The following is a 26,713-nucleotide window of genomic DNA, read 5'->3' as shown; positions in this document are numbered from 1 at the left end:
TGGGGAATTGGGAGCTATGTTTTAAGTTTTATTTTTAGTCGTCTTCCAACTCTAAAGGCCTGTATGAATTAGTGTAATAAAGGCTTTAAGGCCAAGAGTATCGGTAGGTTAATGGAGTGGCTATTGCTGCTAGTGTCGTAAAGAATTCGCCAACACTATCTAGCTTTTTGTGTTTCTTGGCAATTTTTTTAGTGCCATATTTGGAGCTGTAGCTACAGCCTAGCACAAAGTGAAACACACATATAGTAACCAAATGTTTAAAATGCATTAAAAAAATGGTCTAGTGAGAATAAATTGGCATTTTCAGCTGGTTCAGGAATGGTAACCACTAATAATAAAATGTTTTGTAAAAACAAGTTCATGGGATTTTCAGAAAGAGCCTAAAACTCCTCAAAATGGCATTGGATCAAAATAAAAAAAAGCGCTTCATTGGAATCGCCCTCGTCGAAAATTCAATGCGGGAGAATTTAAGCCCCTCCCTCATCCCCACCTTGAACAACAAAGAAAATCATGTTTTGTCTGATGTGTCTCTTCCTTTTTTTTCTATGGGCACTAGTGGGGCTTTCCAGTGATAGTAGGCTACTGGAACATCATAGAGATCTGCTCAAGGACTCATTTTAAAGCTAATTTTAATATCTGTGTCCTCTTTATAAATTCCACTCCAAACCAAAAAATAGCACTCTTCTTGCCATTTTTAGAGTAAAAAGACTGGGAAGCATGAAAAGGGTACCATCACAATCGGTTTGGTCGAAAACCCTCAAAGTTTATGATCCCCGTTCCTGTATACTTATCCTCCCAGTGCCCTTAACAAATTTCAAAGTTGTCTGCTGGCTAACAAAACAAGGCTATTTTTAGAGGCTAGGCTGGTAGTTTTAACTACTAGGCTAGTAGTTATAATTGTTTGGGGGGGGGGGGGTAGGATAAAATAAGGATAAAGATCATCCAGAGCCATTGTTGGCGCATAGGGCGTCGAATCGACGTTTCAGTTGCTGGGTGTTTTTACAGGAACAAGTAGCAAGCTTGTCGCCCAACCTTGCTGCGGCGGGGATCGAACCCTGGGCCCCGTATTGCCAAGCAGAGCACCAATCCACTGGCTAGAACAGGCTGGGGGGGGGGGTAGAGTATATTTTAATATCTAGAGAGGGGTGATACTTTCATGTTTCAATAAAAATACTCCAAAAAAAGGTGTTTTTCAAAATCTGGGTGGGGAAAAAATGTGCGCACACAAAAAATTGACACCACTGTATTTAGCATGAAACTGCAACATCGTAGACAGTTTCTTAAAGACCAAATTCAGAGCTGTTGATAATGTCAATGGCCTTTTGAGCTAACGGGCTTTTCTTATATATAGTTGCAAACTGAAGCGCTTGTTTTTCAAAATTCAATGAATATAGGAAAATATCAGTTTCTCTCCTTTATATTACTTGCCTTTTTAAGAAATATTAAACGATTAAAAATGACCGCACTTTTCTCTTCTGTCGACTTTATAGTGACTTTGAACCAGTAACTGGACATTGCTTCAATCCAAGATCAGTTAGAAAAGTAGAACGGTATTATACTTTAGTGTTATTTGTGTATAAGATGAAGAATAGGTAGCTTAATAAGCGGGAAAACGGGGGGAGGGACTAAGTATCGGCACTGTTTCTGTTTTTCAGAAAAACAGAAACTACTTTCTACTTTCGGTTTTTTTTTTTGTAAAAACAGAAAACAGCTGTTTTTATAAAACATCTTAAAAAAGAGGAAGATAAAAAACCGCTTTTTATGTCTTCCTCTTTTTTAAGATTTTGCACTAAGATGTCATCTATACTGGGCGAGTTATACGCTGTCCAATAATCAAACAGTTCGTGGTAACGAACTGTAGTAAGGAGCGACCCGGCTCAATAGTAAACGAAACTCTAAAAAACGGAATTTTGATGCTAAAAGATATATCAAAAGAATCGGATTTTTATGCTGATTTCAAATATATAAGTTTCATCAAATTTAGTCTTTGTCATCAAAAGTTACGAGCCTGAGAAAATTTGCCTTATTTTGGAAAATAGGGGGTAACACCCCCTAAAAGTCATAGGATCTTAACGAAAATTACACCATCGCATTCAGCGTATCAGAGAACCCTGTAGCAAAAATTTCAAGGTCCAATGTACAAAAATGTGGAATTTCGTATTTTTTGCCAGAAGACAAATCAGGGGTGCGTGTTTATTTGTTTTTTTTTTTTTGTTTTTTTTTTTTCCCAGGGGTCATCGTATCGACCAAGTAGTCCTAGAGTGTTGCAAGAGGGCTCATTCTAACGGAAATGAAAAGTTCTAGTGCCCTTTTTAAGTGACCAAAAAAATTGGAGGGCACCTAGGCCCCCTCCCACGCTCATTTTTTTCCCAAAGTCAACGGATCAAAATTTTGAGATAGCCATTTTGTTCCGCATAGTCGAAAACCATAATAACTATGTCTTTAGGGATGACTTACCCCCCACAGTCCCTGGGGGAGGGGTTGCAAGTTACAAACTTTGACCAATGTTTACATACAGTAATGGTTACTGGGAAGTGTACCGACGTTATCAGGGGGATTTTTTTGGTTTGGGTGTGGGGTTCAGGGGAGGGGGGTATATGGGAGGATCTTTCCTTGGAGGAATATTTCATGGGGGAAGAGAAATTCAATGAAAAGGGCGCAGGACTTTCTAGCATTACTATAAAAAAAAAACAATGAAAATATAAACATGAAAAAGTTTTTTCAATTGAAAGTAAGGAGAAGCATTAAAACTTAAAAAGGAACAGAGATTATTACGCATATGAGGGGTTCTAAAAATACTTTAGCATAAAGAGCGAGGTATTTAGGAGGAGATAAACACTTCACTCTTTATGCTAAATTTTTTTTAAATAATTTCAACTATTTATTCTACGGTCTTTCTGATTCAGGGGTCATTTTTAAAGAATTGGGATAAAACAAGATTTAGTGTGAAGAGCGAGGTATTAACGAGGGACCAACCCCCTCATATATATAATCAAAAATATAAGAATATAAAAGTTTGTTACGTAAGTTAATTCTTAAGTTACGTATTTTTTTTTTACTAATAAAAACGTTCGTTAAAAATAAAAGATCTAGTTGCCTTTTTAAGTAACCGAAAAATTGGAGGGCAACTAACACCTCCTTCCCCACCCCTTATTTCTCAAAATCGTCTGATCAAAACTAAGAGAAAGCCATTTAGCCAAAAAAATAATTAATATGCAAATTTCATTTTAATAATTTATGTACGGAGAGCCAAAATCAGACATGTATTAATTCAAAAACTTTCAGAAATTAAATAAACAAAACAAGTTTTTTTAAATGAAAGTAAGGAGCGACATTAAAACTTAAAACGAACAGAAATTACTCCGTATATGAAAGGGGCTTTTCCTCCTCGACACCCCGCTCCCTGCGCTAAAGTTTGATTCTTTCTCGTAACTCTACTTTTTAAAACAATAAAAAACTTTAGCGTAAGGAGCGGGGTGTCGAGGAGGAAAAGCCCGTTTCATATACGGAGTAATTTCTGTTCGTTTTAAGTTTTAATGTCGCTCCTTACTTTCATTTAAAAAAACTTGTTTTGTTTATTTAATTGCATAAAGAAACCACCTTGAAACCATCTTAAATCCACTAACCCATCTTATTTTTAATCAACTAAATGCGCATACAATACGACCCCGACTGCACAAGTTATTCTAAAACCTATTCGAGGGCCTGTGCATAGCACGATTTCGTTCTTTCCACCTCAAGATGTTGAACAACTGAATATGAAATAAAAGGAATAAATTTTTCTTTTAAATTAAATAAAAAAAAAAAAAATTCTACTGAAAGTAAGGAGTGACATTGAATTTAAAACGAACAGAAATTGTTCTGTATATGAAAGGGGCTGTCCCCTCCTCAACGCCTCTCTCTTTACGTTGAAGTTTTTTATTACTTTTAAAAGTAGATTTGTGACAAAGAGGTTATCTTTAGCGTAAAGAGCACACTTTGTAAGTGTAAAGATACACTTTGTAAAGTGTAAATATATTCTTCAAGCACAGATAGTTCCTTTCGCCTCTCATTCAAATATGTCTAAACAACCACCTTCACAGAATTGGTTTCACGGCAACAGCGTAAAGAGCACGCTTTGTAAGTGTAAAGATACACTTAGTAAAGTGTGAATATACACTTTAAGCACAGATAGTTCCATTCGCCTCTCATTCAAATATGTCTAAACAACCACCTTCACAGAATTGGTTTCACGGCCACGATTGCCAGAATTATCACGAGTTGTTTCTTCATCACTAAGATCAAAGTATTCATCTCCAGACAAAAAGCTACCTTTATCAGCCTCGTCAGTTAAATCTTCGACCTTTTTCGTTTCGTCCACCAAGAGTTCAACTGATACATCCTTCTGGTTATCAAGAAACGACTTCAATTTGAAGAAAGGATGATTTGCAGCAGCAATAACATAGTCTCTTGCATAAAGAACTCTCTCGTCCAGGATCATGGGGAATCTTTTTTCGAAACCCACAAGTAGAACATGTACCAAAGGCTCGCTGACTTTCGCCAAATCTCTCAGCATTTTGAGCTTCCGTTCAAGCGGTTTGATTGTAGGATAAATAGTGCCGAAGTAGCATTTTCCCTCCCCCCGAAGAATGTCCAGTGCTACTGCTATTGGCTCCATAATTTTCATATATTCTTCAAGAATCTCAACATCACGAGAAGTTAGCCTTGGTCTTTGCAAAGCATCACATATGTCAGCAAGCTTTCCAATTTTGTGACAAGTAAAGTTAACCAGTTCTTACCTTTGTTTCATTCTTCTTTTGGAGTACCTCCTGGTTTACTTTTATCAATGCAACAAAAGACAAATTTAATAAATAAAGAAAAGAAAATTCAAAATAAAATAACTAGAAAACACACTGTAGTAAGCTGTGTCAAACTCAACTTGAGATATTTGTGGAAATTCGTTGTTGCATGCATGTGACCCTTCAGAATTTTGTTTGGGCAGTTTTTGCATGTGACAGATACTGCACCATCCTTCTGAATTTTCCCATTTATAACAAAAAAACTTTCCGTTCAATATATATGGTAGTTCCGCCATGATAGCGTCCTTTTTTGAAATTTCGCGCCGGGTTGGAAGCTGCGGTTCTCAAAGACAGAAATCCATTCATCCACTAATATATAGGCAGTTCAATTTGTCGCATCGGCCGTGCGTCATACCGGTATAATTTATTCTGTGCCATGAAGAAAGTACTTGAGTACTTAAGTACCCTTAAGTACTTCAATTTTTTACTTGAGTATAAGTATTAAGTACTTTAGAAATTATTTACCTAAGTAGAGTACAAGTCCCCAGATTTTTTACTTAAGTACTTTTACTTATACTTAAGTATTTCCCAACACTGTCCCCAATCAGGGAAATTCCTCCCAGAAAATTCCATTCTAGCTGAAAATTACCCTGGAAAATTTCTTCCTGACGATTCCAACTGAAACATTTTTTTTAACCCACTTTCATTTGAAAAAGACTTTAATTTCTTATTGTTTTTAAAATCATGTCAGAAATCAGCCCTCTGTGAAAAGTTTTTCTCACAGATACCCGCCACCCCTAGTAGAAGGTCCTCCCGCAGGAAATTCCTTCTGGAGAATTTATCTTATGAAAAACTCTCCCGTGGAAAATCCCCCACTTACGGAAAGGTACTCTAGACAATTCCAGCCCGGTAAATATTTATCCGTACAATTCCCCTTAATATCTCCACATGTAAAATTGAGTCGGCAAAGAAAAAAGAAGACAAATAAAAAGAGTTTTGTATAGGAATCTTGGCAAATTCCCCCAGTGTAGAATTTCCCTTGGAAAGTTCATCCCCGGTAACTTCCCTCCCCACGAAAAATTGTCCCCGTCAAACCTTTCTCTAGGGTTTGTTAGGGCTTATGTTATCTTCAAAGACATATTTACTGGGCTTTTCAGCTATGCTGAACAAAACGGCTATCTCAGAATTTTGATCGGTCTAATTAGGGAAAAAGGTGGGTGGTAGGGGGGCCAGCTGCCCTCCAATCTTTTTGGTCACTCGAAAAGGTCACTAGAACTTTTATTTTCCATTTGAATGATCCCTTTCTCTATATTCTAGAACTATTGGTTCGATGCGATCACCCCTGGAAAAAAAATAAATATACACGTATCCGTGATCTTTCTTCTGGCAAAAAATACAAAATTTCACATTTTTGCAGATGGAAGCTTGACACTTCTACATTAGGATTCTCGGATACGCTGAATGTGATGATGCGATTCTCATTAAGGTTCCTTGTCTTTTAGGAGGTGTTCCCACACCTTTCCGAAAATCAGGCAAATTTTCTCAGACTCGTAGTTTTTGATGCGTAACCCTTAACTTAATGAATTTATATATTTAGAATCAACATAAGAAGCCGATTGTTTTGATAAATCTGTCGATATCAAAATTCGATTTTCTAGAGTTTCGGTTACTATTCACTCGATATCGCTCCTTACTTACAATTCGTTACCACGAACTGTTTGGTACGAAATCACAACAATTTTGATTGAAATGGAAAACAAACTAAAGTTCAGACTTGGAACCTGTCACTAAGAAACGTTCTTGTTTTGAGCCTCCCTTTTTACGCCCTCTCAGGAAGTTTCCATTTCATTTAAATCTTTTTTTATGACGTCCTCCCACTCCAAATGAAGACCACCTGCTTTCCGTTTAGGCCTAGACGGCTGGTCGAAAAGGAAAATCTTCGGTTATCGGTCATCCTTCATCCGCACATCGTGCCCTAGACATTTCAACCTTTTTTTCATTATAGCCATAGAAAGGAGGATTAAACCACATTTTTCGTACAGCCTACTGTTTGAAATGCGGTCAGTCAGCCGGGTACCCACAACAATCCGTAAGCAATTCCTGTGAAAAACGTCTAGCAAATCTTCATCCGCTCTTCAGAGCGCACATGCTTCAGAGCCATATTTGACCGCTCTTATCAGTGTAGCTTCTAATATTCTAATCTTGGTTTGCAAACTTACCTTCCTACTCTTCCAAGCTTTTTTTAAACTGAAATACTCTGAGCCTTGGCTATTCTATTTTTAACATCTTCACTGCTCCCACCGTCTACTAATAGTATTACCAAGGTAAGTGAAGCTGCCCACCTAATCAATCTTTTCGTTACCTAGCGTTACCTTTTCATCTTCACTTATTCCTAGCATTAGTGACTTAGTCTTCTTAGCATTAATTTTCACACCTATTCTAGCACCCTGAACTCATAAAAAAAGTTCATGCATTTTACTCACACTTTCATCTAGGATGGTTAAATTCCAGCATAATCTAAATTCAGAAGTTTTTCCTCCCCATTTGATTCCGTGGTCCCCCATCGCCTTTCCTGTGCTCCATAAGACAAAGTTCATCAAAAGGATCCATATAGAGGGGGATAGAACACAACCCGGCTTAACTCCTGATTTAATACTAAACCAGCTTCTAACCTCAACTCCTACCTTAACTGCAGCCGTGTTATTCTCGCACATAACACTAATCACTTTAATGTATTTGTCTGGTATACTATACAAGGATAAGACCTTTGCTAAAGCTCCTTTATCAAGAGGATCGAACGTTTGCTCATAATCTATCAAACGGAGGACCAAAGGTGTTTGACAACTTAGGCACTTCTCAATTATTAACCTAAGAGTGAAAATTTGGTCGACACAACCTTTACCTTGTCTAAAATCATACTGTTCTTCACTTAAAACTTTGTCTACAACATCTCTCAGTCTGAAAAGTATCACATTACTAAGTAATTTGCTACCTACAGAGACCAGATTAATGCCTTGATAATTACTACGTTCACTCTTATCACCTTTCTTATACAGTGGTTTAATTAAGGTTTTCCTAAAATCATTAGGTACTTCCCCCTTTTTCAAAAATCAGGTTCATAGTCGTCAGTTATTTCTAACCTCAGAGCCACCATATCTAAGAAGCTCATTTACCACACTATGAGCACCTGGAGCCTTATAATTTTTTGATCCTTTTAATACTGTCGCTAATTCTTCCTCACAAAACAAATCTTCCTTCACATCCAAGGTATCACAAACTTTTATTTTCCTCTATATCTTTTCCTGCAACTCTGTTAGCACATTCTCGAAATGTTCTGCCCATCTCTCTTTAACTCTTTCCTTATCACTTATTATGGCCCTGTTCCTATCTCTAACTGAGACTAGTCAGGATTGACAACTCTCTCTCAGTTTATTTACATGCCAGTACAATATTTTATTATTATGCTGTCTAGCTGCAACTTCCAGATCCTCTGCAATTTCATCCATGGCCTCCACTTCACACCTCCTTAGTTCATATCTTAATGCTTTTTCCACTTTTTTTCCATTCCTTTTGTTTTCATATGATCTATCACTCAGATAATTCTTGTACAAGCCCCTTCTCCTCTCAATTAAACATAAAGCTTTTTCACTAATTTTCTAGCTGCAGTCCTAACTTTCTTTCCTAAGATACCATCAGCAACTTCTCAAATTGTTTTGCTAAAATTATTCCAACCATCTTCCACATTGTCAAATTTTAAACTCTCAAGTTCAGAATTCAACTGTTCCTGGAAAATTTCTCTCAAATGCTCATCCTGGAGTCTACCAACATCATAACTTCCCAGGAGGTAGTTACCCTTCCAAAATGTCAGCTTTAAATGACGCTACTTAAAGACGCTACTAGATGGTAATCTTTACTTTTAACATTAATAACAGCACTCCTATATACCCTAGTATCTTGTATTGATCCTGCCCGTCTTCAATTTACTATGACATAATCAATAAGGTTTGATATCTTACCATCACGTGAATACCATCCATGTTAACTTATAGGCCATTTTATGACCAAACACCGTATCGGTTATAACTAGATTGTTATGCCTACAAAATTGCAAAAGTCTGCAGCCATTACTGTTTTCTTTTCCTACGCCAAATTTACTTAGGCTAGGGTACCATCTATCCCTATTTCTACCGACGTAGGCGTAAAATCTCCTAGTAAAAACACCATATTTTTACCTGGGGCCCTGTCTATTTGTTCCTGTAACTGTAAGTAAAATTCATCTGAGTCACTAGTATCTCCGTCAGTCGGTTCTACAGGGGCATATACTACTAAAACTGATACTCTGAACTTTTTAGTCATAAAATGAGCAATAAGTATTTATTATTAATTTCTTCCCAGCCTAAACAAGACTTAGCAGCTTCCTTATTCATCATGAGCCATATATATATATATATATATATATATATATATATATATATATATATATATATATATATATATATATATATATATATATATATATATATATATATATAGACAGAAGCTTGCATTTACAGTTTTCCTCTTTTCAGGGTGAAAATGACCAAAAGATGTCACTCGTCGTATGTCCACCTACCCTAACTGGTCATTGGGTTGAGGAAATCAATAGATTTGTCAGCAAGCAGATTTTAAATCCTTTACATTACGCCGGCTCACCATCAGAACGGCAAAGGTCAGTAAATATTAACAGGGAAATAATGTTACAGAATTTAAAAATCAGCTTAAGAAATTTTTATCCATACTGTTTTTAATGCAGGGTTGCCAACCGCTGTACTTCTGAAAACGATGAAATGTTTGGGTCGTCCTCTAAAAACTCAAAAAAAATTATTGTATAGGCCCATCCTGATTTAATTAATTGGTTCTATTCATTTTGTCATTAAAATATTTTTAAAAAGTTTGCTATTCTTTGCTGGTTTATTTGGAATTGAAACACCGTATTTTTATGATTCGATGTTGTTTATCTTAGACTTTAGCTCTTCAAAAACGATTTACGATATTCTTTTAATTCGTGGTCTTTTACTTCTTTTATTCTTTCTTCTTGCTTTTTTGCTTTTTATTACTCTCTTATGTTTGCCTTTGTATATTATATTGATTTTTACATTTGCGGTCTCTTGCCTTTTATTCTTATTCTGTCTAATTTAATTTATCGTCTTTCTTTTGTTCTTTTTGTTTTTAATGAACAAGTGTGTCAGAAATAGACTCGAAATGCTCAAAGAATTTTCCTTCGTCGTTGCCTGTAAATCACTATTGGAAAGCATGTCCAACCGGTGTGGTTTTAAGACCTAGGTCTATCATCTGTGATACTACTGGCCTATTTGTTCATCTAAAAAAAAAAAAATGTCCTTGTATTTCAGTTCTGAGACTTTGTTCAAATAAAAGAAAGGGGAAGCTTGTATCAGGCTGATATTAACGACGAACATTATTGAGAATTGGCCACTAAATCTGTCCTTTCTTGATAATATATCTTGGGGAAGTTTTATGGATATTGTATTCTCAGTTTGGAAATTGGGTTAGTATGACCTAAAACGTTTTTTTTTACCATCTGAATACTTTTGATACATACTTCTGAACATGCAATACTTTTGAACATACAATACTTTTGATACATACTTTTGAACATATAATGCACACTAGACACCAAAAAAGAAGGGAAAACACAGTTCCTGGATGTGTCGATTATTCGTTTGTATCCACAATCGCGATTTTACAGTTTACAGGAAACCTTTACAAAATAATAGATACCTTCGCTTTAAATCTAACCATCTGCCGCTAGTAAAAGAAGTGTTGTGGCTTCTCCTGTACCTTCGCTTTCACCGTACATCTAGCTATCCATTACTTGTAAAAGAGGGGCTGTGGCTTCTCCTGTATATTGTGTCCTTGATATTTGCTCAAAAGTAACTGGATATCATTAGTGACATTCGTTTTGGAAACATCTCTATTTCATTCATTAATAATGATGATTTAAAAAAAAAACTCAGACATAGTTTACCTTTTGTGTATTTTGAAAATTGCTGCAAAATTTGAAAGTTCTAAAAAATAATTTATCTGCGACTCTAAATAGTAGCTAAGTGATTTGAATTCTCTGTTCTTATTAAAATAAGACACCAGCTACTTGTCAAAGAGTGTTGTATCATATACTCAATGTTTACTGAAATTATTGCGTTGGTAAGTTTTTTCTCTTTTTTTTAGTGGTACTTTACTTTGCTATGTTTACTCCATCCTACAGCCCTAAAGGTCTTGCCTGGTTTATCAACCAAAGAAATGTTGGAGTCTGTTGGGGTAAATAGATAGATTTATTCACACAAAAGCCTAATTGGGCCATGGTGACATGCACAAATTATCATGAAGTAACTTTGTCCGGAGTAACTCGTAAAGTAACTTTACGACGTAACGTAAGAAACTAAGACAACATATTGGAATTTTTTTTGAAGATGTACAGTTCTGATTGTGCTCAGGTTCAACGCGGTAACGGTGACTAAGTTAAAAGTGAGGCTCTCAAGTGTTTTTTTTATCATTTTCTGGCCTTTTTCGTATAGAAAGGTACTGTTGGAAACTTGAATGGGGGCTAGATACATCATCTTGTGGATAATCTTTATTAAGAGTAAGTGGTTTAGGTTCAGAGGTAACGAAGGGAATGCCGCTTTTTAACCTTATAGGTCCTCTAAATTTTTTTTATTGATTTGTTATTTTCGACAATTGTCTTTTATATTTCATTGACTTTTCCAGTTTGTTGTGCCCGTCAAACAATTTTTAATTTTTTCTCACAGCAATTTTAACTGTTGGTCCTTCATTGGTGTTTCCTTTCGAGTTTGTATTTTATGTACTTTACGTTTATATTGTGTTATGTTTATTTTACAAGAAATGCAATAATGAATTTGAAAAAAAAACTGTACTTCTTTCTCATGAATATATTAATTTAAAGGTTAATCCAAAAAAAAAACAATTTTTGCTGAATTTCGTGCAATTTCTTCAAGTACTTCTTAGACTTAGACTCAATTAAATTTGTGAGATACTTGTTTTGGCCACATGTTTCTAATGAAATGTTGAAGATTTTCATGGTCTCTAAATATTAGAAGCAGCAAGATTTTGAGGAGCCAATATTCATTTTAGCCAACACCGGTGAAAGTGATTCTGGGTGTGATACTGAAAGTCTTCTCCGTGCCTACATGTGTTATGTTCGCCTGTTGCTTGAGTACGCGTGCCGGTGTGGCACGGTCCATCTGCTATCCACACGGCGTACCTATTACGCGACATAGAGTCCGTCCAGAAAAGAGTAACAAGGATTATACTCCGAAACCACGACATACCCTGTGATCAAGCCCTCGCGAAACTGAATTTATCTCCACTTAAGGTCCGGCTTGAACACCTGATTCTGCAATTTGGAAAATCCGTCCTAGCCAATACGAGCCACCGATCACTACTTCCTGAACCAGTCCTCCCAATAGTTGAACTGTGTTACAAAATAAACTTCTACCGCCTAAAGTACGAACTAATCGTTATGCCATTTGAAATACTAAGTTTTTAAATATACCGATCTCTCTCTCCTCCTCTCTCCTCTCTCTCTCTCTCTCTCTCTCCTCTCTCTCTCTCTCTCTCTCTCTCTCTCTCTCTCTCCTCTCTCTCTCTCTCTCCTCTCTCTCTCTCTCCTCTCTCTCTCCTCTCTCTCTCTCTCTCGCTCGCTCGCTCGCTCGCTCTCTCTCTCTCTCTCTCTCTCTCTCTCTCTCTCTCTCTCTCTCTCTCTCTCTCTCTCTCTCTCTCTCTCTCTCTCTCTCTCTCTCTCTCTCTCTCTCTCTCTCTCTCTCTCTCTCTCTCTCTCTCTCTCTCTCTCTCTCTCTCTCTCTCTCTCTCCTCTCTCTCTCCTCTCTCTCTCTCTCTCTCTCTCTCTCTCACTCACTCACTCACTCACTCACTCCTAGATTAATTTTGTTAACACTGTCGTATTTAAGGTATGTAAGGTATTATTCAGGGTGTGTATGAGTGTATTAAGACTTTGAAAATAATAATATTATTTGTTTCTTTGTTTAAGTTCACTCCATTCTCATTTCTTATAGAATCTCTTCATTTCATTTCTTCTCTTTGAAATTCTATTTCATGAAATTTTAATACAATTTTATTTCTTTTATAAACTAATAAAATTTTATTCATTTTATTTCTTTATAGGATATGGTCAAAATATGAAGGACATAATATAGTCGTTGCATCTTATGACATCGTTCGAATTGACTTCGAGAATTTTAAAAGCATCCGTTGGAACTACTGTGTCCTTGATGAGGGACATGCTATTAAAAATGGAAAATCGAAGGTAGGTCTTGTTGATTTATGATTTTTTAGCTGATTTTTTAAATTTGTCAAACAAACTTGATATCGTCAGTGATGAGTAATCGTCATGGCAATGAAAAGAACCAGCTTCTAATTTTTATGAATTGAATTCTAGGGCTAGATTACAGTATTCATCAGGGAAAAGATTTCTTTGATTTATTCAGTAGTCTGACTCAGGTTGAGGATGTTGTCAGTTTTACAAGAGGAAGGTCATTTTCCATGTTCGTTCAAAAAATTGTTAAACTCGGGCAGGATATGTACACCCCCCCGCCTCCGCTCTCCCCTCTGACTCCTTTGCGAACTTAAATGTGTTTCTTATCGGTAACTGAAGGATCATTACTTGTATAAAGAATCTGGATGTGAATACTCCGGCTCGAACACATGTTTCTAAACGATTCAATAATCGGAAAATTGACCATTTATTGCAATTTAGAGCAGCATAATGGCATGAATAAGGGAATTGAAGGTTCTCTGTATGTCTTGTCCTGTCAGGATTAATTGTGAACCAGAACAATTGGTATCAATCAATTTGTTTGCTACTGCTGAAGTCTGTGCACCCGTTTACGTGTTGAAACCCTGAAACCCAAATGGTAGTTAGGGTGAGGAGTGTAAAACTTTTCATCTAATTAATCATTAAATAATAATTTCAAAAGTTGCAGAGCACCGTGGAAACTGTAATAGAGTAGAAACTCTGGTAGCGTTTTCGGTACTGCTTGGATTTCAAATAAACAAATATAAAATTTTTCTTTTTTTATATTTTATCAGATATCTAATTCGTGATTTATGGAATGCCAAAGAAACTTGACATATGATTCTATATGCCAAGAAACGTTATCCATTGATGTTACGATAAAATACGACAAGGCTATATGCATAACATTTCTGATGTAAAATTTTTGCGGCCCTTTCTGGGTATCAGGGTTGAAACCCTGAAGCCCAAATGATGGTGAGGAGTGTAAAACTTTTCATCTAATTAATCATTAAATAAAAATTTCAAAATTTGCAGAGCGCTGTGGAAACTGTAGTAGAGAAGAAACTCTCTGGTAACGTGCAAGTGTACTCCCTGTGCAAGCGTAGTCAGGGAACGAGTGCGACAACTTCGTACCACTGCTAAAATTTGTTTTACTTTGGCGTTGATAAATGACCCAATCGCATGTCTGACAATGGAAGAAACAAGTTTTACACATGGTAATAACATCTAAACAAATGGGAGAAGGTTCAATCAAAAAAAGAAAAGAAAAAAAAGAAAAAGGCTCGTGCTTTCGTTTAAGATTTTTCTTGAGAAATTTCACTGAGAAAAATGTGCATTCTTATATTGGAGAATGGATATAAAGTTTGAGGTTTAAGACTTAAATGAGAAGAAATTTACGCATCCTTAAAAGACAAAATTAGTTATTTTAGTGTTTGTTCAGCGTAGAAAAATGACTGTTCTGGGATTTTAGTGCCCCGGAATGTGGATGCGACCAAAATTAGTTCGTCTCGAAAGCATTGAAAGAATGTTTTCCTCGTTCTTTATAATTTATCTTTATATTTCTATATAAGAGACTAGTTTGGACTAGTCGCTTAATTGTTCATTCCTCTAATGCTGTTGGATTTTTTTTTTTTTTTTTTTTTTTTTTTTTTTTTTTTTTTTTTTTTTTTTTTTTTTTTTTTTTTTTACAAATTTGTGTCACTCTAGGGAATGTTTAGGGGGTGAAATATTGAATGGTAAATGAGTCTTCCATCCCTTTTCTTCGGCTTGTTATATGAGGGTTTGGTAAGATGTTAAAGAAAATAGCGCCCGAAAAGCGATTATTTACCCTAGGCTTATATTTTGGAATATGTCTGCTCTTGTTTTTTTTTTTTTGATGTTCTTAAACGATGGTAATATGTTTCTGAAAGAATGAAAAAATGAAGCAAAATTACACAGAAAAAGAAATAGCTTTCTTGACGGGAATAAGATGCAATATTGAAACTTAGATGGGTGGAAATTATCAAATTTAAGGAGACTGCTGTGCCTGAGTTTGCCGCACATTGTAACGCTATGTTTGTATAATTCAACGTTATGTTGAAAACAAAGAAGACATATAAAATCATTAAGAAGTGCGTTATTTTGATATGCTCAGCTAGGATATCTTTGAATCCGGGTTTTTCCTGATTACTCTTTCCTTTTTCTTTGAAACACCATAAGAGACAAAAATTCTGACATGGTTTTGTATAACTTCTCTGGTCTGAGTGTTACTTTCTCTGATTTTGTTTTTGCACTCAGTGCGGATTTCTCAGGCGTGAGTATAAAACGCTAAATATTTGTTTTTAACCAAGCAACTGCCCTAACTTTTTTCATGAAGTTAGTTTACTCTCCTACCAATAGGACGGCAATGGTGTAAGTTGAAGGGAGGGGACATGTGTCCTCTGATGTTATTTGCTCCACCCCCTTGATTCCGAAAAATAGCTTTTTTGGTTTCCCATTTAAAAATATCTTTCTTCTGTATCTTCATTGCAAAAAAAAAAATTGAAAAACTACAAAATTGCCTTCCCTAGTTTTAGAAAATACATTATTGCATCACCTCCACATTTGTGTGGATTGGTGCCACTGTAGGAGACCTTCTTGATGATCACTTTTATGGCATTTTCTTCGATCTCCTTGTTTCTCTGATCAGAAAAGGCAAATGTTTTATGATTGCAAAAATACCTGAGAATTAAACGCTTGGTTCTCGTGAGCTCACAAAACCGTTTTTTTCTTTTAAAGAGGATGGTCTAAGAATTTTGAATAGTAAAAAAAAGAATAAATCGCTTTAGTATACAAATGTACCTAAAAATTCGTCATGACCGTCTACGCTTCATATTTAGCCTCCAATTTCAGCTTTTCTTGTTATCAGGGGGGAAAATTTTACCTTTTTTCATTCGGAAATGAAAAAAAAAATCAAGCTCTTTAGCATTTTTATTCCATGTTATACATTTTTTTTCATTTGTATTTGCTATTTTTGTGTATCATTACCTTACTGTACTTAATATTTTATTTCAAGATTTTAGTATTTTTATTTTGCTCTTTGGTAAATATTATAGGAATGAAAAGAAAATCTTTTCATATTTGATCTTAAAGATTGTCGTACCATAGTCATAGCCGTTGTACCAAAACAATACCCAAAGCATTGCTTGTTTTTGGTAAATGCCATTCATGTAGGGTGGAGATTTGAAATTCTGTAGATTTGACCTTTAAACATGTTTTTTAGAGCTTTAGTCTTTAAAACAAAGATGAATTCAAGCCATAAAAGAGCCGCACTCTCACTGCAAGATAAGTGAGTCTAAAATCCTGTATCTCATGTTAGTATAGGCAGCACTTAAGCGAAGCTAGGTACATTGGAGCATTCGCCTTATTGCATTTAGTAACTGCAAAAGAAGAGTTTAACAAAATTGTTAAATGACGGGAATTTAATAACATTTAATAGTGTTAATAAGAATAAGAATACTGTTAAATGAAATATAGATTTGTCCTCAAGTAGTATGGAACTTAGTTTAAACCTAACGAAGAAAAATTGTACAAGCCATGAATTTAAGTCTTAATATATATTATTTTATTATTAGTTTTTGTTTATGTTTTCTTAGATTGATATTCTGATTCAAAGAACAGTTTTGGTCTTTCTCACACATCAAAGTTCTTTTGTTCTATTACGAGTGCGCATTTTTAATTTTAAGAAGTATTCTAATGAGAAATGATATTTGAAATGTGTTGTTTTATTTAAAAACATATTTTATTCAAAGTCAACGTCCTGTTTTACCTTGTAAGTCCTGTGGTGGCGCAGTGGGTTTGACCTTAGCTTGGTATTACGGGACCCAGAGATCGAATTATGCTGCAGGAATGCACTGCAGGGCCGACGCAGGGACCTTAGTAGTCAAGAAGCGTCGTTAATCCGATACAATACAACAACGTCCTGGTTCACCTTTCTGATGTCTGGCCTCATGAATAAACTTTACACGGATATTCAAAATAAATTTTTATATTCATTGAAAATAGCCTAAATAACAATTTCAAAATCTACTTCATGATGTCTTATTCCCTATAGATTACGGCCACATCATAGTCACACTTGTGAATGAAATCAAAATTAAGCACTTCTGCGCCAACAATTTATTATCTTCAATTGATGAACCAGTCAGAATGAAAGTTTGAGACATTATTTTTAATTGGAAAGATGGAACACAGGAATTTTCCTACTTGTGTAATGAATCTAGAAAAGAAAAATATGATGAAGTATTAGATGGCAGCACTCCCAAACACATTGTTGCGATAAATTAGTGCTGATCGGTTTTTAAAACCTATTTATTGAAATTTGTATTTTCCTCTTCTGTAGTGTAATTATGGGTTAAAATCAAGGAAAGTGCGTATATCATTTAAAAACTTCACTTTTTCTGTCAACAGGTTTGACTATTTGTGGATCGCCCATTATATACTATCAGTTTTATTGCCATTGCCTATTACTATTCTGTGGTTTCATTCTAGGTTTAAAGTTTTTCAAAGCATGTATTTCATGAGACTCACTACAGCTTTCCCCATATCTAGCTTTGCAAAGAGCTTTAGCCTTTACTATTTTTTTCAGGTTTCTTTGGCTTTAAAACGTCTCCAGTCCAGACATCGTCTCATTTTGAGCGGGACACCTATGCAAAACAATGTTTTAGAACTTTGGTCACTTTTTGATTTTCTAATGCCTGGGTTTCTTGGTAACGAAAGAGCTTTTAACGCTCGATTTTCGAAGCCCATTCTAGCAAGCAGGGATTCTAAAGCTAGCTCGAAGGATCAGGAGCAGGGAGCGTTAGCTTTGGAGGCTCTTCACAGGATGACTCTTCCATTTTTACTGAGACGAATGAAGGAAGATGTCCTGAAAGACCTCCCTCCCAAGATCATTCAGGTAAGCAAAAACAAATCATATGCGGGATGTTCATTCACGGTTGGCCAGTAGAGTAGTTGGTGACTTCAACAAGTGTCGATTTATAATTCAGATACCTTCAACTCACCCTCTCTCCGTATATGTATCGGTTTATGGTAGTTAGGGAAGCTATTTAGTCTCTATTTGAAGGCTTAGAGAGCATTAGCTTTGGAGGCTCATAGCAGGCAGTCTTCTATTTTTGCTCACGCAAATGAAGTGAGCCTGAAATATCTTGCTCCTGAGGTTATTTAGATAAGCAAAATACACTTTCAACATGATTTTCATTCACAATGGACATATTTTTAACAGTGGGATTGATGACTCCAATGCCCATCGACTTAAACGTTACAAGTTACACGTAACCTGTTAAACGTTCCCTGTCTTGGTTAGTATATGAGCTATTTAGTTTCAATTTGAAGGTTCAAGGGCATTAGCTTTGGGTCATCACGGGCCTATTCTTTTATTGTTGCTCAGACAAATGAAGGAAGATGACCTGAAAGATATTCCTCCTAAGATTATTAGGCAATCAAAATACATTGTAAACAAGATATTCAATTCATGATCAACAGCCGTGGCGAGGTGGTTGATGAACGCAATTCGTTTCCTTTAACCCTTATACTTAGCCACTTAACTCGGCTAGGGTATTAGCTTTTTAGTCTCAACTTGAGAGCTCAGGAGCATTAGCTTCGGAGGGCATTCATAGGCAAACTCTTTCATTTTTACTCAGACGAATGAAAGAGGTGTGTCCTTAAAGATGTTCTTCCAAAAATTATTTAGTCAAGTAAAAATACATTATAAACAGTATATTAAGGTGATCTTGTAACAGACGAGGTAAAGTGGCTGATGAACCCAATACGCTTCAATGTGTCAATATGTCTTGATTGAAGTTGAGTTTTTCAGTTTTATGTGTATTTTTTCGGATTGTATCATGAATTTGGCACTCTAAGTTAACAGAGTTGTTTTAAATTTGAAATCTGTCTATAATTTATTGAAATTAGATTCTAGATCACTAATAGTCCTTTTGTTCTAGAATATTGTTTGATCATACACCAAGTCCTCACTGGTTTATCATTCACCTTTCAAACAAAACTTAATAACAGTAATGACTTTATTTCTCACAGCATACCGAATAAGAAAAACTAGTACACATTAAAGGAACAAAGAGACGAACAAGCCAGATTTCAAAAAGAATAATCTAGGCTTTGCAAGTTCAGACTAGAATAGGTTTGAAAATTAATGTTAAGAAGAATAAGTAGCTAAGGCTATGAATATGTGAAGAAGAAAAGGTGACGTTGGGTAACGAAAAGATTGCTCAGGTAGACAGGTTCGCTTAACTTGGGTAGTATTACTAGTAAAGACGGCGAGAGCAGTGAAGATGTTAAAAGTAGAATAGCCAAGGCTCATGGTGTTTTTGACACTTAAAAAAAGTTTGAAGAATAAGAAGATAAGTCTCCAGATCAAGATTAGAATATTGGAAGCTGCAGTGATGACAGTGGTCAAATATGGTTCTGAATATGGTTCGCCGAATACGGCGCTCCAAAAAGAGGACGAAGATTTTCTAGATGTCTCCCAGAGAAACTTCCTACAGAATGTTCGGGTTTGCCGGGATGACTGACCGTATTTCAAGCAGTAGACTGTAAGATAAGTGTGGTTAAATCCTGCTTTCTAGGGTTATAATGAGAGAAAGGTTGAAATGACTAGGGGACGTTCTGCGGATGTGGCATGACAGATTCCCGAAGATTGTCCTTATGGTCAACTGTCTAGGGCTAAACAGAAAGTAGGTCGTCTGTGGTTGGGGTGGCAGGATGTCATAAAGAAAGATTTAAGGGAAATGAGAACTCCCTGGGGGGGGGGAGTGTAAAGAGGGGGGCTTTGAATAGATTAAGATGGAGGAGGTGTTTGTATAGCTGTGTTGGGCTCAGGCGGCTTAGTGCTGAGGTGAGTTGTTAGTAGTAGTAGTAGTAATAATGATAGATTTGAAACCTTCGTTTCAACTTTCTGAAATTCACGACTCTTCAGAAAATAATCAGTCTTTTGAGTTTTATTTAGTTACAGTAATGAATTAGTCACAGTTTTGGCTTTCACGGCGTTTACCATCCTTTTTTCTCGACAATTGTCAAAACTTAGCAAATGAAAGTAAAAAAACAACTAAATAGATAAAGTAAAGTCTTTCTTCTTTACTAGATAAATATGTTATTTTTATGGTTTTTTGTGTGTGGGGTGTTAGTGGTAATTCATATGTAGAAGTTTATGGTAATTTTAGACAAAATGAAGGAAAAAATTTTTTTTTGGTGAATTTTACCTATTCAAGCCTTTTGCTGACTAATAACTATCTATCAATCTCTCTCTCCTGCAATCTATCCCTTTGATTGAGGAACCCTTAGACAGATAGGAATATAGGAGAGAGAGGGATAGGTAGAGGGACAGAGGGACTAAAAACTCCGGTGTTGATAAAAATAGCATAACTGAACGTATCAGTTTTACCGCCCCATTGTTGATTTTGTATAGTTAAAATGTTTAAGTGTTTTTGAACTTTTAAACTAAGAAGGGTAATTTTTTTTTTTTTTTTTTTCAATGAAAATATTAAGAAAGAGGATTTTAAACCTTAAGAGAGGAGGGCATTTACTCTCTCTTCCCGAAATGGCACTCCTGCAAGGGTGCCAAAGGTCCTGAAAAGGATCCAACAAAATTAGTGACACCTTAGCTTGGTTGGCAGCTTCGTCGTTGGTCTCCACCCCTTACAAGTATGCCTATAAATGTTGTTGGCATGGATGTCTATGAGTATTTCGGTCTCATTTGCCACTTGGTGCGCCACCGATTATATTTGTTAAGAAAAAAAATCATTACGAAGATAGGAAGAATCCACTCGTATGCAGTTACTCTAAGGCTGGAACTTCAAAGAATTACATTCTTTATATATTCAATGAAGAGTATGTTGGATTGGGGTTGAGGAGGAACGTGCGCAGCTATATTAGTCTTAGGCAATTTGGTGGCGGAGTGAGTTGTTAGTGGTAGAAGTGGTAGAAGATTTTGGACCGAAAGTAGCAAATAATATCAATCAAACAACCGGGCCACTAAAATTAGACACAAGCAGTTTATCTAGCCGCAAGTTTTTTTTTTTTATTGGCATTTAACTGTTATATTTTGAATTTTGGCGCGTAATATCCTATTGATCAAATACACACGTCCCTGTTTTTAATTAAATAAAAAAAACTAATTTTTTTTAGCTGAAAGTAAGGAGCGACATTAAAACTTAAAACGAACATAAATTACTCCGTATATGAAATGGGTTGTCCCCTCCGCAATCCCTCGCTCTTTACACTAAAGCTTTTAATTGTTTTAAAAAATAGAATTGTGGCAAAGAGTCAAAATTTAGCGTAAAGAGCGAGGGATTGCGGAGGGGACAACCCATTTCATATACGGAGTAATTTCTGTTCGTTTTAAGTTTTAATGTCGCTTCTTACTTTCAGCTAAAAAAAAAATCAGTTTTTTTTTTATTTAATTTCTGAACGTTTTTGAATTAATGGATGTTTGGTTTTGGCTCTCCGCACATAAATTATTAAAATGAAATTTGTATATTCATTCTTTTTTTGGCTAAATGGCTTTCTCTTAATTTTGATCAGACGATTTTGAGAAATAAGGGGTGGAGAAGGGGGTCTAGTTGCCCTCCAATTTTTCGGTTACTTAAAAATGCAACTAAAACTTTTAATTTTTAACGAATGTTTTTATTAGTAAAAAATATACGTAACTTAAGAATTAACTTACGTAACAAACTTTCATAATCTTATATTTTTATTATGTATACGAGGGGGTTTGTACCCTCGTTAATACCTCGCTCTTTACACTAAATCGTAAGTTTTGTCCCAATTCTTTAAGAATGACCCCTGAATCAGAAAGGCCATAGAATAAATACTTGAAAATTACTAAAAATACTTTAGCATAAAGAGCGAGGTATTTATCTGCTCCTAAATACCTCGCTCTTTATGCTAAAGTATTTTTAGAACCCCTCATACGCGTAATAATCTCTGTTCGTTTTAAGTTTCAAGGCTACTCCATCCTTTCAGTTGAAAAAACGTTTTCATGTTTATTTTTCATTGTTTTCTTATAGTAATGCTAGAAAATCCTGCGCCCTTTTCATTGAATTTTTCTTCCCCCATGACAGATTCTTCTAAGGAAAGATCCTCAAACATAGTCCTCTCCCCTCAGCCCCACCCCCAAACAAAATAAAATCCCCCTGAAAACGTCTGTACACTTCCCAATAACCATTACTATATGTAAACACTGGTCAAACTTTGTAACTTGCAGCCCCTCCCCCAGGGATTGTGGCGGAGTAATCTCATTCCCAAAGACATAGTTATTAAGGTTTTCGACTATGCTGAACAAAATGGCTATCTCAAAATTTTGATTTGTTGACTTTGGGAAAAAATGAGCGTGGGAGGGGGCCTAGATGCCCTCCAATTTTTTTGGTCACTTAAGAAGGGCACTAGAACTTTTCATTTCCGTTAGAATGAGCCCTCTTGCGACATTCTAGGACCACTTGGTCGATACGATGACCCCTGGGAAAAAGAAAAAACAAACAAATAAACACGCACCCGTGATTTGTCTTCTGGCAAAAATACAAAATTCCACATTTTGTAGATAGGAGCTTGAAACTTCTACAGTAGGGTTCTCTAATACGCTGAATCTGATGGTTTCATTTTCGTTAAGATTCTGTGACTTTTAGGGGTGTTTCCCCCTATTTTCGTAAATAAGGCAAATTTTCTCAGGCTCGTAACTTTTGATGGGTAAGACTAAACTTGATGAAACTTATATATATAAAATCAGCATTAAAATGCGGTTCTTTTGATGTAGCTATTGATATCAAAATTCAATTTTTAGAGTTTTGGTTACTATTGAGCCGGGTCGCTCCTTACTACAGTTCGTTACCACGAACTGTTTGATCAATAGCACCGTTTTCTTTGGCAAGTCAATCTAGCAAGATCTACCAAATTTCGAAAGGAAATGATTTTAACGAAAATCTAAGGAATCTTGTCTTACTTTTTATACTGTTTTTGTAAACATCTTTCTTTCTTCTACCCTGGTCTTTTGTCTAAAGACTTGGATGAAATTGCCGTCAAAGTTCTCCATTAATTGTTGTATTTGACAGAGATCTTAGGATTTTAATGAATCAAAAAATTGGCTTTTTGATAACAGCAATGAGTAAATGCAATCACTCTGAATGTGTTACCTTTGTCACTTGGCCACTTTCATTCCCCCTCCCCTCCCCCCAAAAAACTATTTGAAGGTATTCCACTGAATCTAACAAAATTACCTTTTGAGATGTCTGTATTAGGATCGTCTTCAAACTGATAAACCGCGGTAGCTGATAAAGCGCGGTAGGTGCTAACTTCTTGCAAGCATAGGTAGAGGGTTAACCATATAATGTATACTTCGTTTGCGAAGCGGAATTGAGAGACCTAATACCCCTTTCCCAGGATCTTGTGACTTCAGTCAAGATCTTGGGTTTTGGGGATATGCAAGTATTGCATATTGAATATTACCGTTTAAAAGTAAACCAAACATGTTTATTATTATGAGTGAACATTTTTTTTTTTCACCTTTTGAATTTTTGTGATTAAATGAATGCAAATCTACTACTTGCTTTAACGTAAAAAGAAGAACCCTTTTGAAAGTAACAGTTAGTATTCGAACCAATTATTTTAATGCCAAAAATTTAAAAACCTTATAGAAAAATAGACATAATTGTTTTTGCTTATAAATGCTTCGTATGTAAACCAGGGAAAAAAAAGAAAAAAAGATCTACATTCTGTTTTTCCTTCTCATCTCCTTTTCTCTTTCCTTTTCCTTTCCTATTTACTCTCATGGCCGAATAGACATAGCTCCACTTCATCTCTATGTTCAACGGATCCTTATCCATAGTTCATTTTCGCAGGATTATTATTGTGAACTAAGTCCTCTCCAAAGGAAGCTGTATCAGACATTTGCGGATAGTTCCATGCATAACGAAATCAAAGAAAGTTTAGAAAATATTGAAACTATAGCTGGAACCACTCACGTGTTTCAAGCACTTCAATACTTGAGAAAGGTAAGTAGCCCATTATGGATTAATCATTTTAGACTAATCGAAGTAAAGATAACAGTTTGGTAAGTTCAAGGGTTAGTTTGAACTGAAAAATCTCCAATGTTTTTCTGACTTTGAGAACCCGTTACTTGTTTTATGTTTCTATTCCCAATGATAATTTTCAAGTAGTGACCCAGAGAAAATATCCTTCATAAATTTGGGTTGATAAAAATACTAAATTTGGAACGCCGCTGTAGTTGTAAGTTCAACTGAGACAGACACCTCCGTTTGCCTGTGTTGAATAATATCAGTATTTTAAAGTCCATAAAAAGAGTGTGGAGATTAAATTAATGGTTAAGTGCTGAGAGTTTGCCGGGAAGGGAATTGGGAGAGCACTTGAACTCTGAGCTACGTTGGTGCTTCTTCTATGGATCAGAATTCCAGCCACACTTCAAACTTGGTTAGTTTTCATTTAATTTATAGATTTTAATCCAAAGAGGAGCGCCTTAAGTCTGCCCTCGATTTTAACTGAGTTTTTAAAGTTGACTGTGAGTTAAATGACCTGGCGAGTGCTTAGAGGGTCAGATTTGTGATCTTTAGTCTGGGAGGACCGGGGTTTGAGTCCTGGTTTCGCTGGTTATTTGGTTTGAATGGGAGTCAGTGACGTAACTCTTTAAGCTTAGTCAGAGTCGAATCAGCTCTAATGGATTACTGCAGAAACCTGGGGAAGGTAAACATGAAGGGTATACGAAAGCACATGATGGCTCCCCCCCCCCCCCCCTATTGCACTCCCTGGCTGAAGGCCATCAAACAGAAGCATTGCCAGTAAGGATTTCAAAATACAATGCTGTATTCTTTGCCCTTTTTTTCACCTTAGTTAAAACCAAAGATAACCGATATCTCTATTTGTAAAATCAGAATATTTTAAGACAATGTGAATGTGATACAAGATAATAAATCAAATAATACATAACATTTGAAATTAAATCACGGAAATATATTGTAAACATTTATTTATCTTGCCGTAAGATCTTGCAAACGTTTTGGCATTAGCCCAGCCGTCATATTTCACAATTTGAAGCACATCAATTTCCCATGCCCTAAGATTGGAGGTTGCTACAGATCTGGTGGGTGCTATGAACACCATAAACAGTAAGACATAAAACCTCCTTGATCAAGAAATAGATTGTTTAGGAGCAGCTTTTCAAGCCGTACGATAAGGAAGAAAAAGTGAATCATCTTTATTTGCAAATAATGTCATTTTTTGTGTATTTGGTCAAATGGGTAACCAGGAATAATGATGATTCATGAAAAGGCCGAAACTTGATCACTGATTTGTGGTTACCTGGTTTTATTGTTTTTAATAAAACGTCGGTTTTACTCCCATCTTGATTTTATATCACAAGTTCTTCCGTTAATGTCTTAAGTTGAAGATTTTCAATAGTCCAGACTAGTGATCGAAATAGATCAAATACACTTAACATCACAAATACTAGAAAACTTAGAAAGACTAGGTATTCTATCGAATACATCTCTCTTAAACCTTGTTATTATTCATTTTCTCCTAAATGAAGATTTAGTAATTTAGCCGATAATACGCTTCTTGTAATAATTGCACTATACCCAATACCTGAATGAAAGATACTTCTCCAGCGCCTTGACGTGTTTGTTCTTCTGATTCTGAGACAGGTACTAATCCAAATTTGAAAGAAAACTAAAAGTTAATATATTCGTATCATAGATTCATAGAAGGTGTGAACATAAGCTTTTGTGCACCAATGACAATATAGCTTTCAAGTTCGTCATCGGTAAGGGACCCGAAGGAGGAGCAGGTCTTAAAGTACCTTCTCGTGCTTCTCAATATTTTACTTGGGTATACCACAGTTTTTTCAATACCAACACCTAGTTAGCCTCTTTCCCTGATTTCATTAATACCATATGGCAAAAAAATAGTTAAGGATTTGATATATCAAGGCTCTTGAATATGCTGGGTGTATAATTCCACTTGTTATGTAAAATGTGATTACTTTCAAATCACTAGTATGCATGCGATATACTTGATAAGGTACTTTAAGACTATGTTTTTACAGAAGAAAGTAAATTTTGTTATGCCTAAAAACAGAAAAGTTAGACTCTAGAAAATATCATAAAATAAATCCACCCTTTTCCCTCCTGTCTGGAGAGCTGTATTTAACATTAGTAAAAAGACCAATAATTAGTTAGCTTCTTTTCTTGATTTCATTGCTATGTTCAAGGTTTGTAACCATCCTAAACTGGTGTTGACGACTAGTCATCCTGAAAGCCAAACGATAACTGCAGAACTCATGTCTCAAGGCTCTTCAATCGATGACATAAAACATTCTGCAAAACTAGTTTCTCTCAAGTAAGTAAATTTGGTAACTTTTCATCCGTTTCAATTGTTCTTTGTTTTCTTAAACATGGCACGAACCTAAATCGGATTTTAATTTTTTTTTTTCTTCAATTTTCCCGTGACTTATTTTTTGAAGAATCAGAATACTGTTCATTGATTTCAAAGAATAAATTACTTTCTTGGGGTGTTAAAAAGACCATCTATTACATATCTTGTTGCCTGCGTTATAGATATGTGTCAAGAT

General features: G+C 35.6%; 1 protein-coding gene across 1 annotated transcript in view; it reads left to right on the top strand.

Moving 5' to 3' along the window:
- Positions 1-26,713, top strand: part of LOC136026099 (TATA-binding protein-associated factor 172-like) — a 246,494-nt gene that overhangs the window by 96,726 nt on the left and 123,055 nt on the right. The window contains exons 22-26 of the mRNA XM_065702380.1: positions 9,347-9,486; positions 12,975-13,116; positions 17,711-18,019; positions 23,970-24,122; positions 26,354-26,481. Coding sequence (XP_065558452.1) covers positions 9,347-9,486; positions 12,975-13,116; positions 17,711-18,019; positions 23,970-24,122; positions 26,354-26,481 — 872 coding nt within the window. The remainder of the gene's footprint in view (positions 1-9,346; positions 9,487-12,974; positions 13,117-17,710; positions 18,020-23,969; positions 24,123-26,353; positions 26,482-26,713) is intronic.

This window comes from Artemia franciscana, chromosome 4, assembly GCF_032884065.1.
Source record: "Artemia franciscana chromosome 4, ASM3288406v1, whole genome shotgun sequence".
Taxonomy (NCBI): Eukaryota; Metazoa; Arthropoda; class Branchiopoda; order Anostraca; family Artemiidae; genus Artemia; species Artemia franciscana.
The sequence above is the reverse complement of the archived record's forward strand: the minus strand, read 5'-3'. Positions and strand labels throughout refer to the sequence as shown.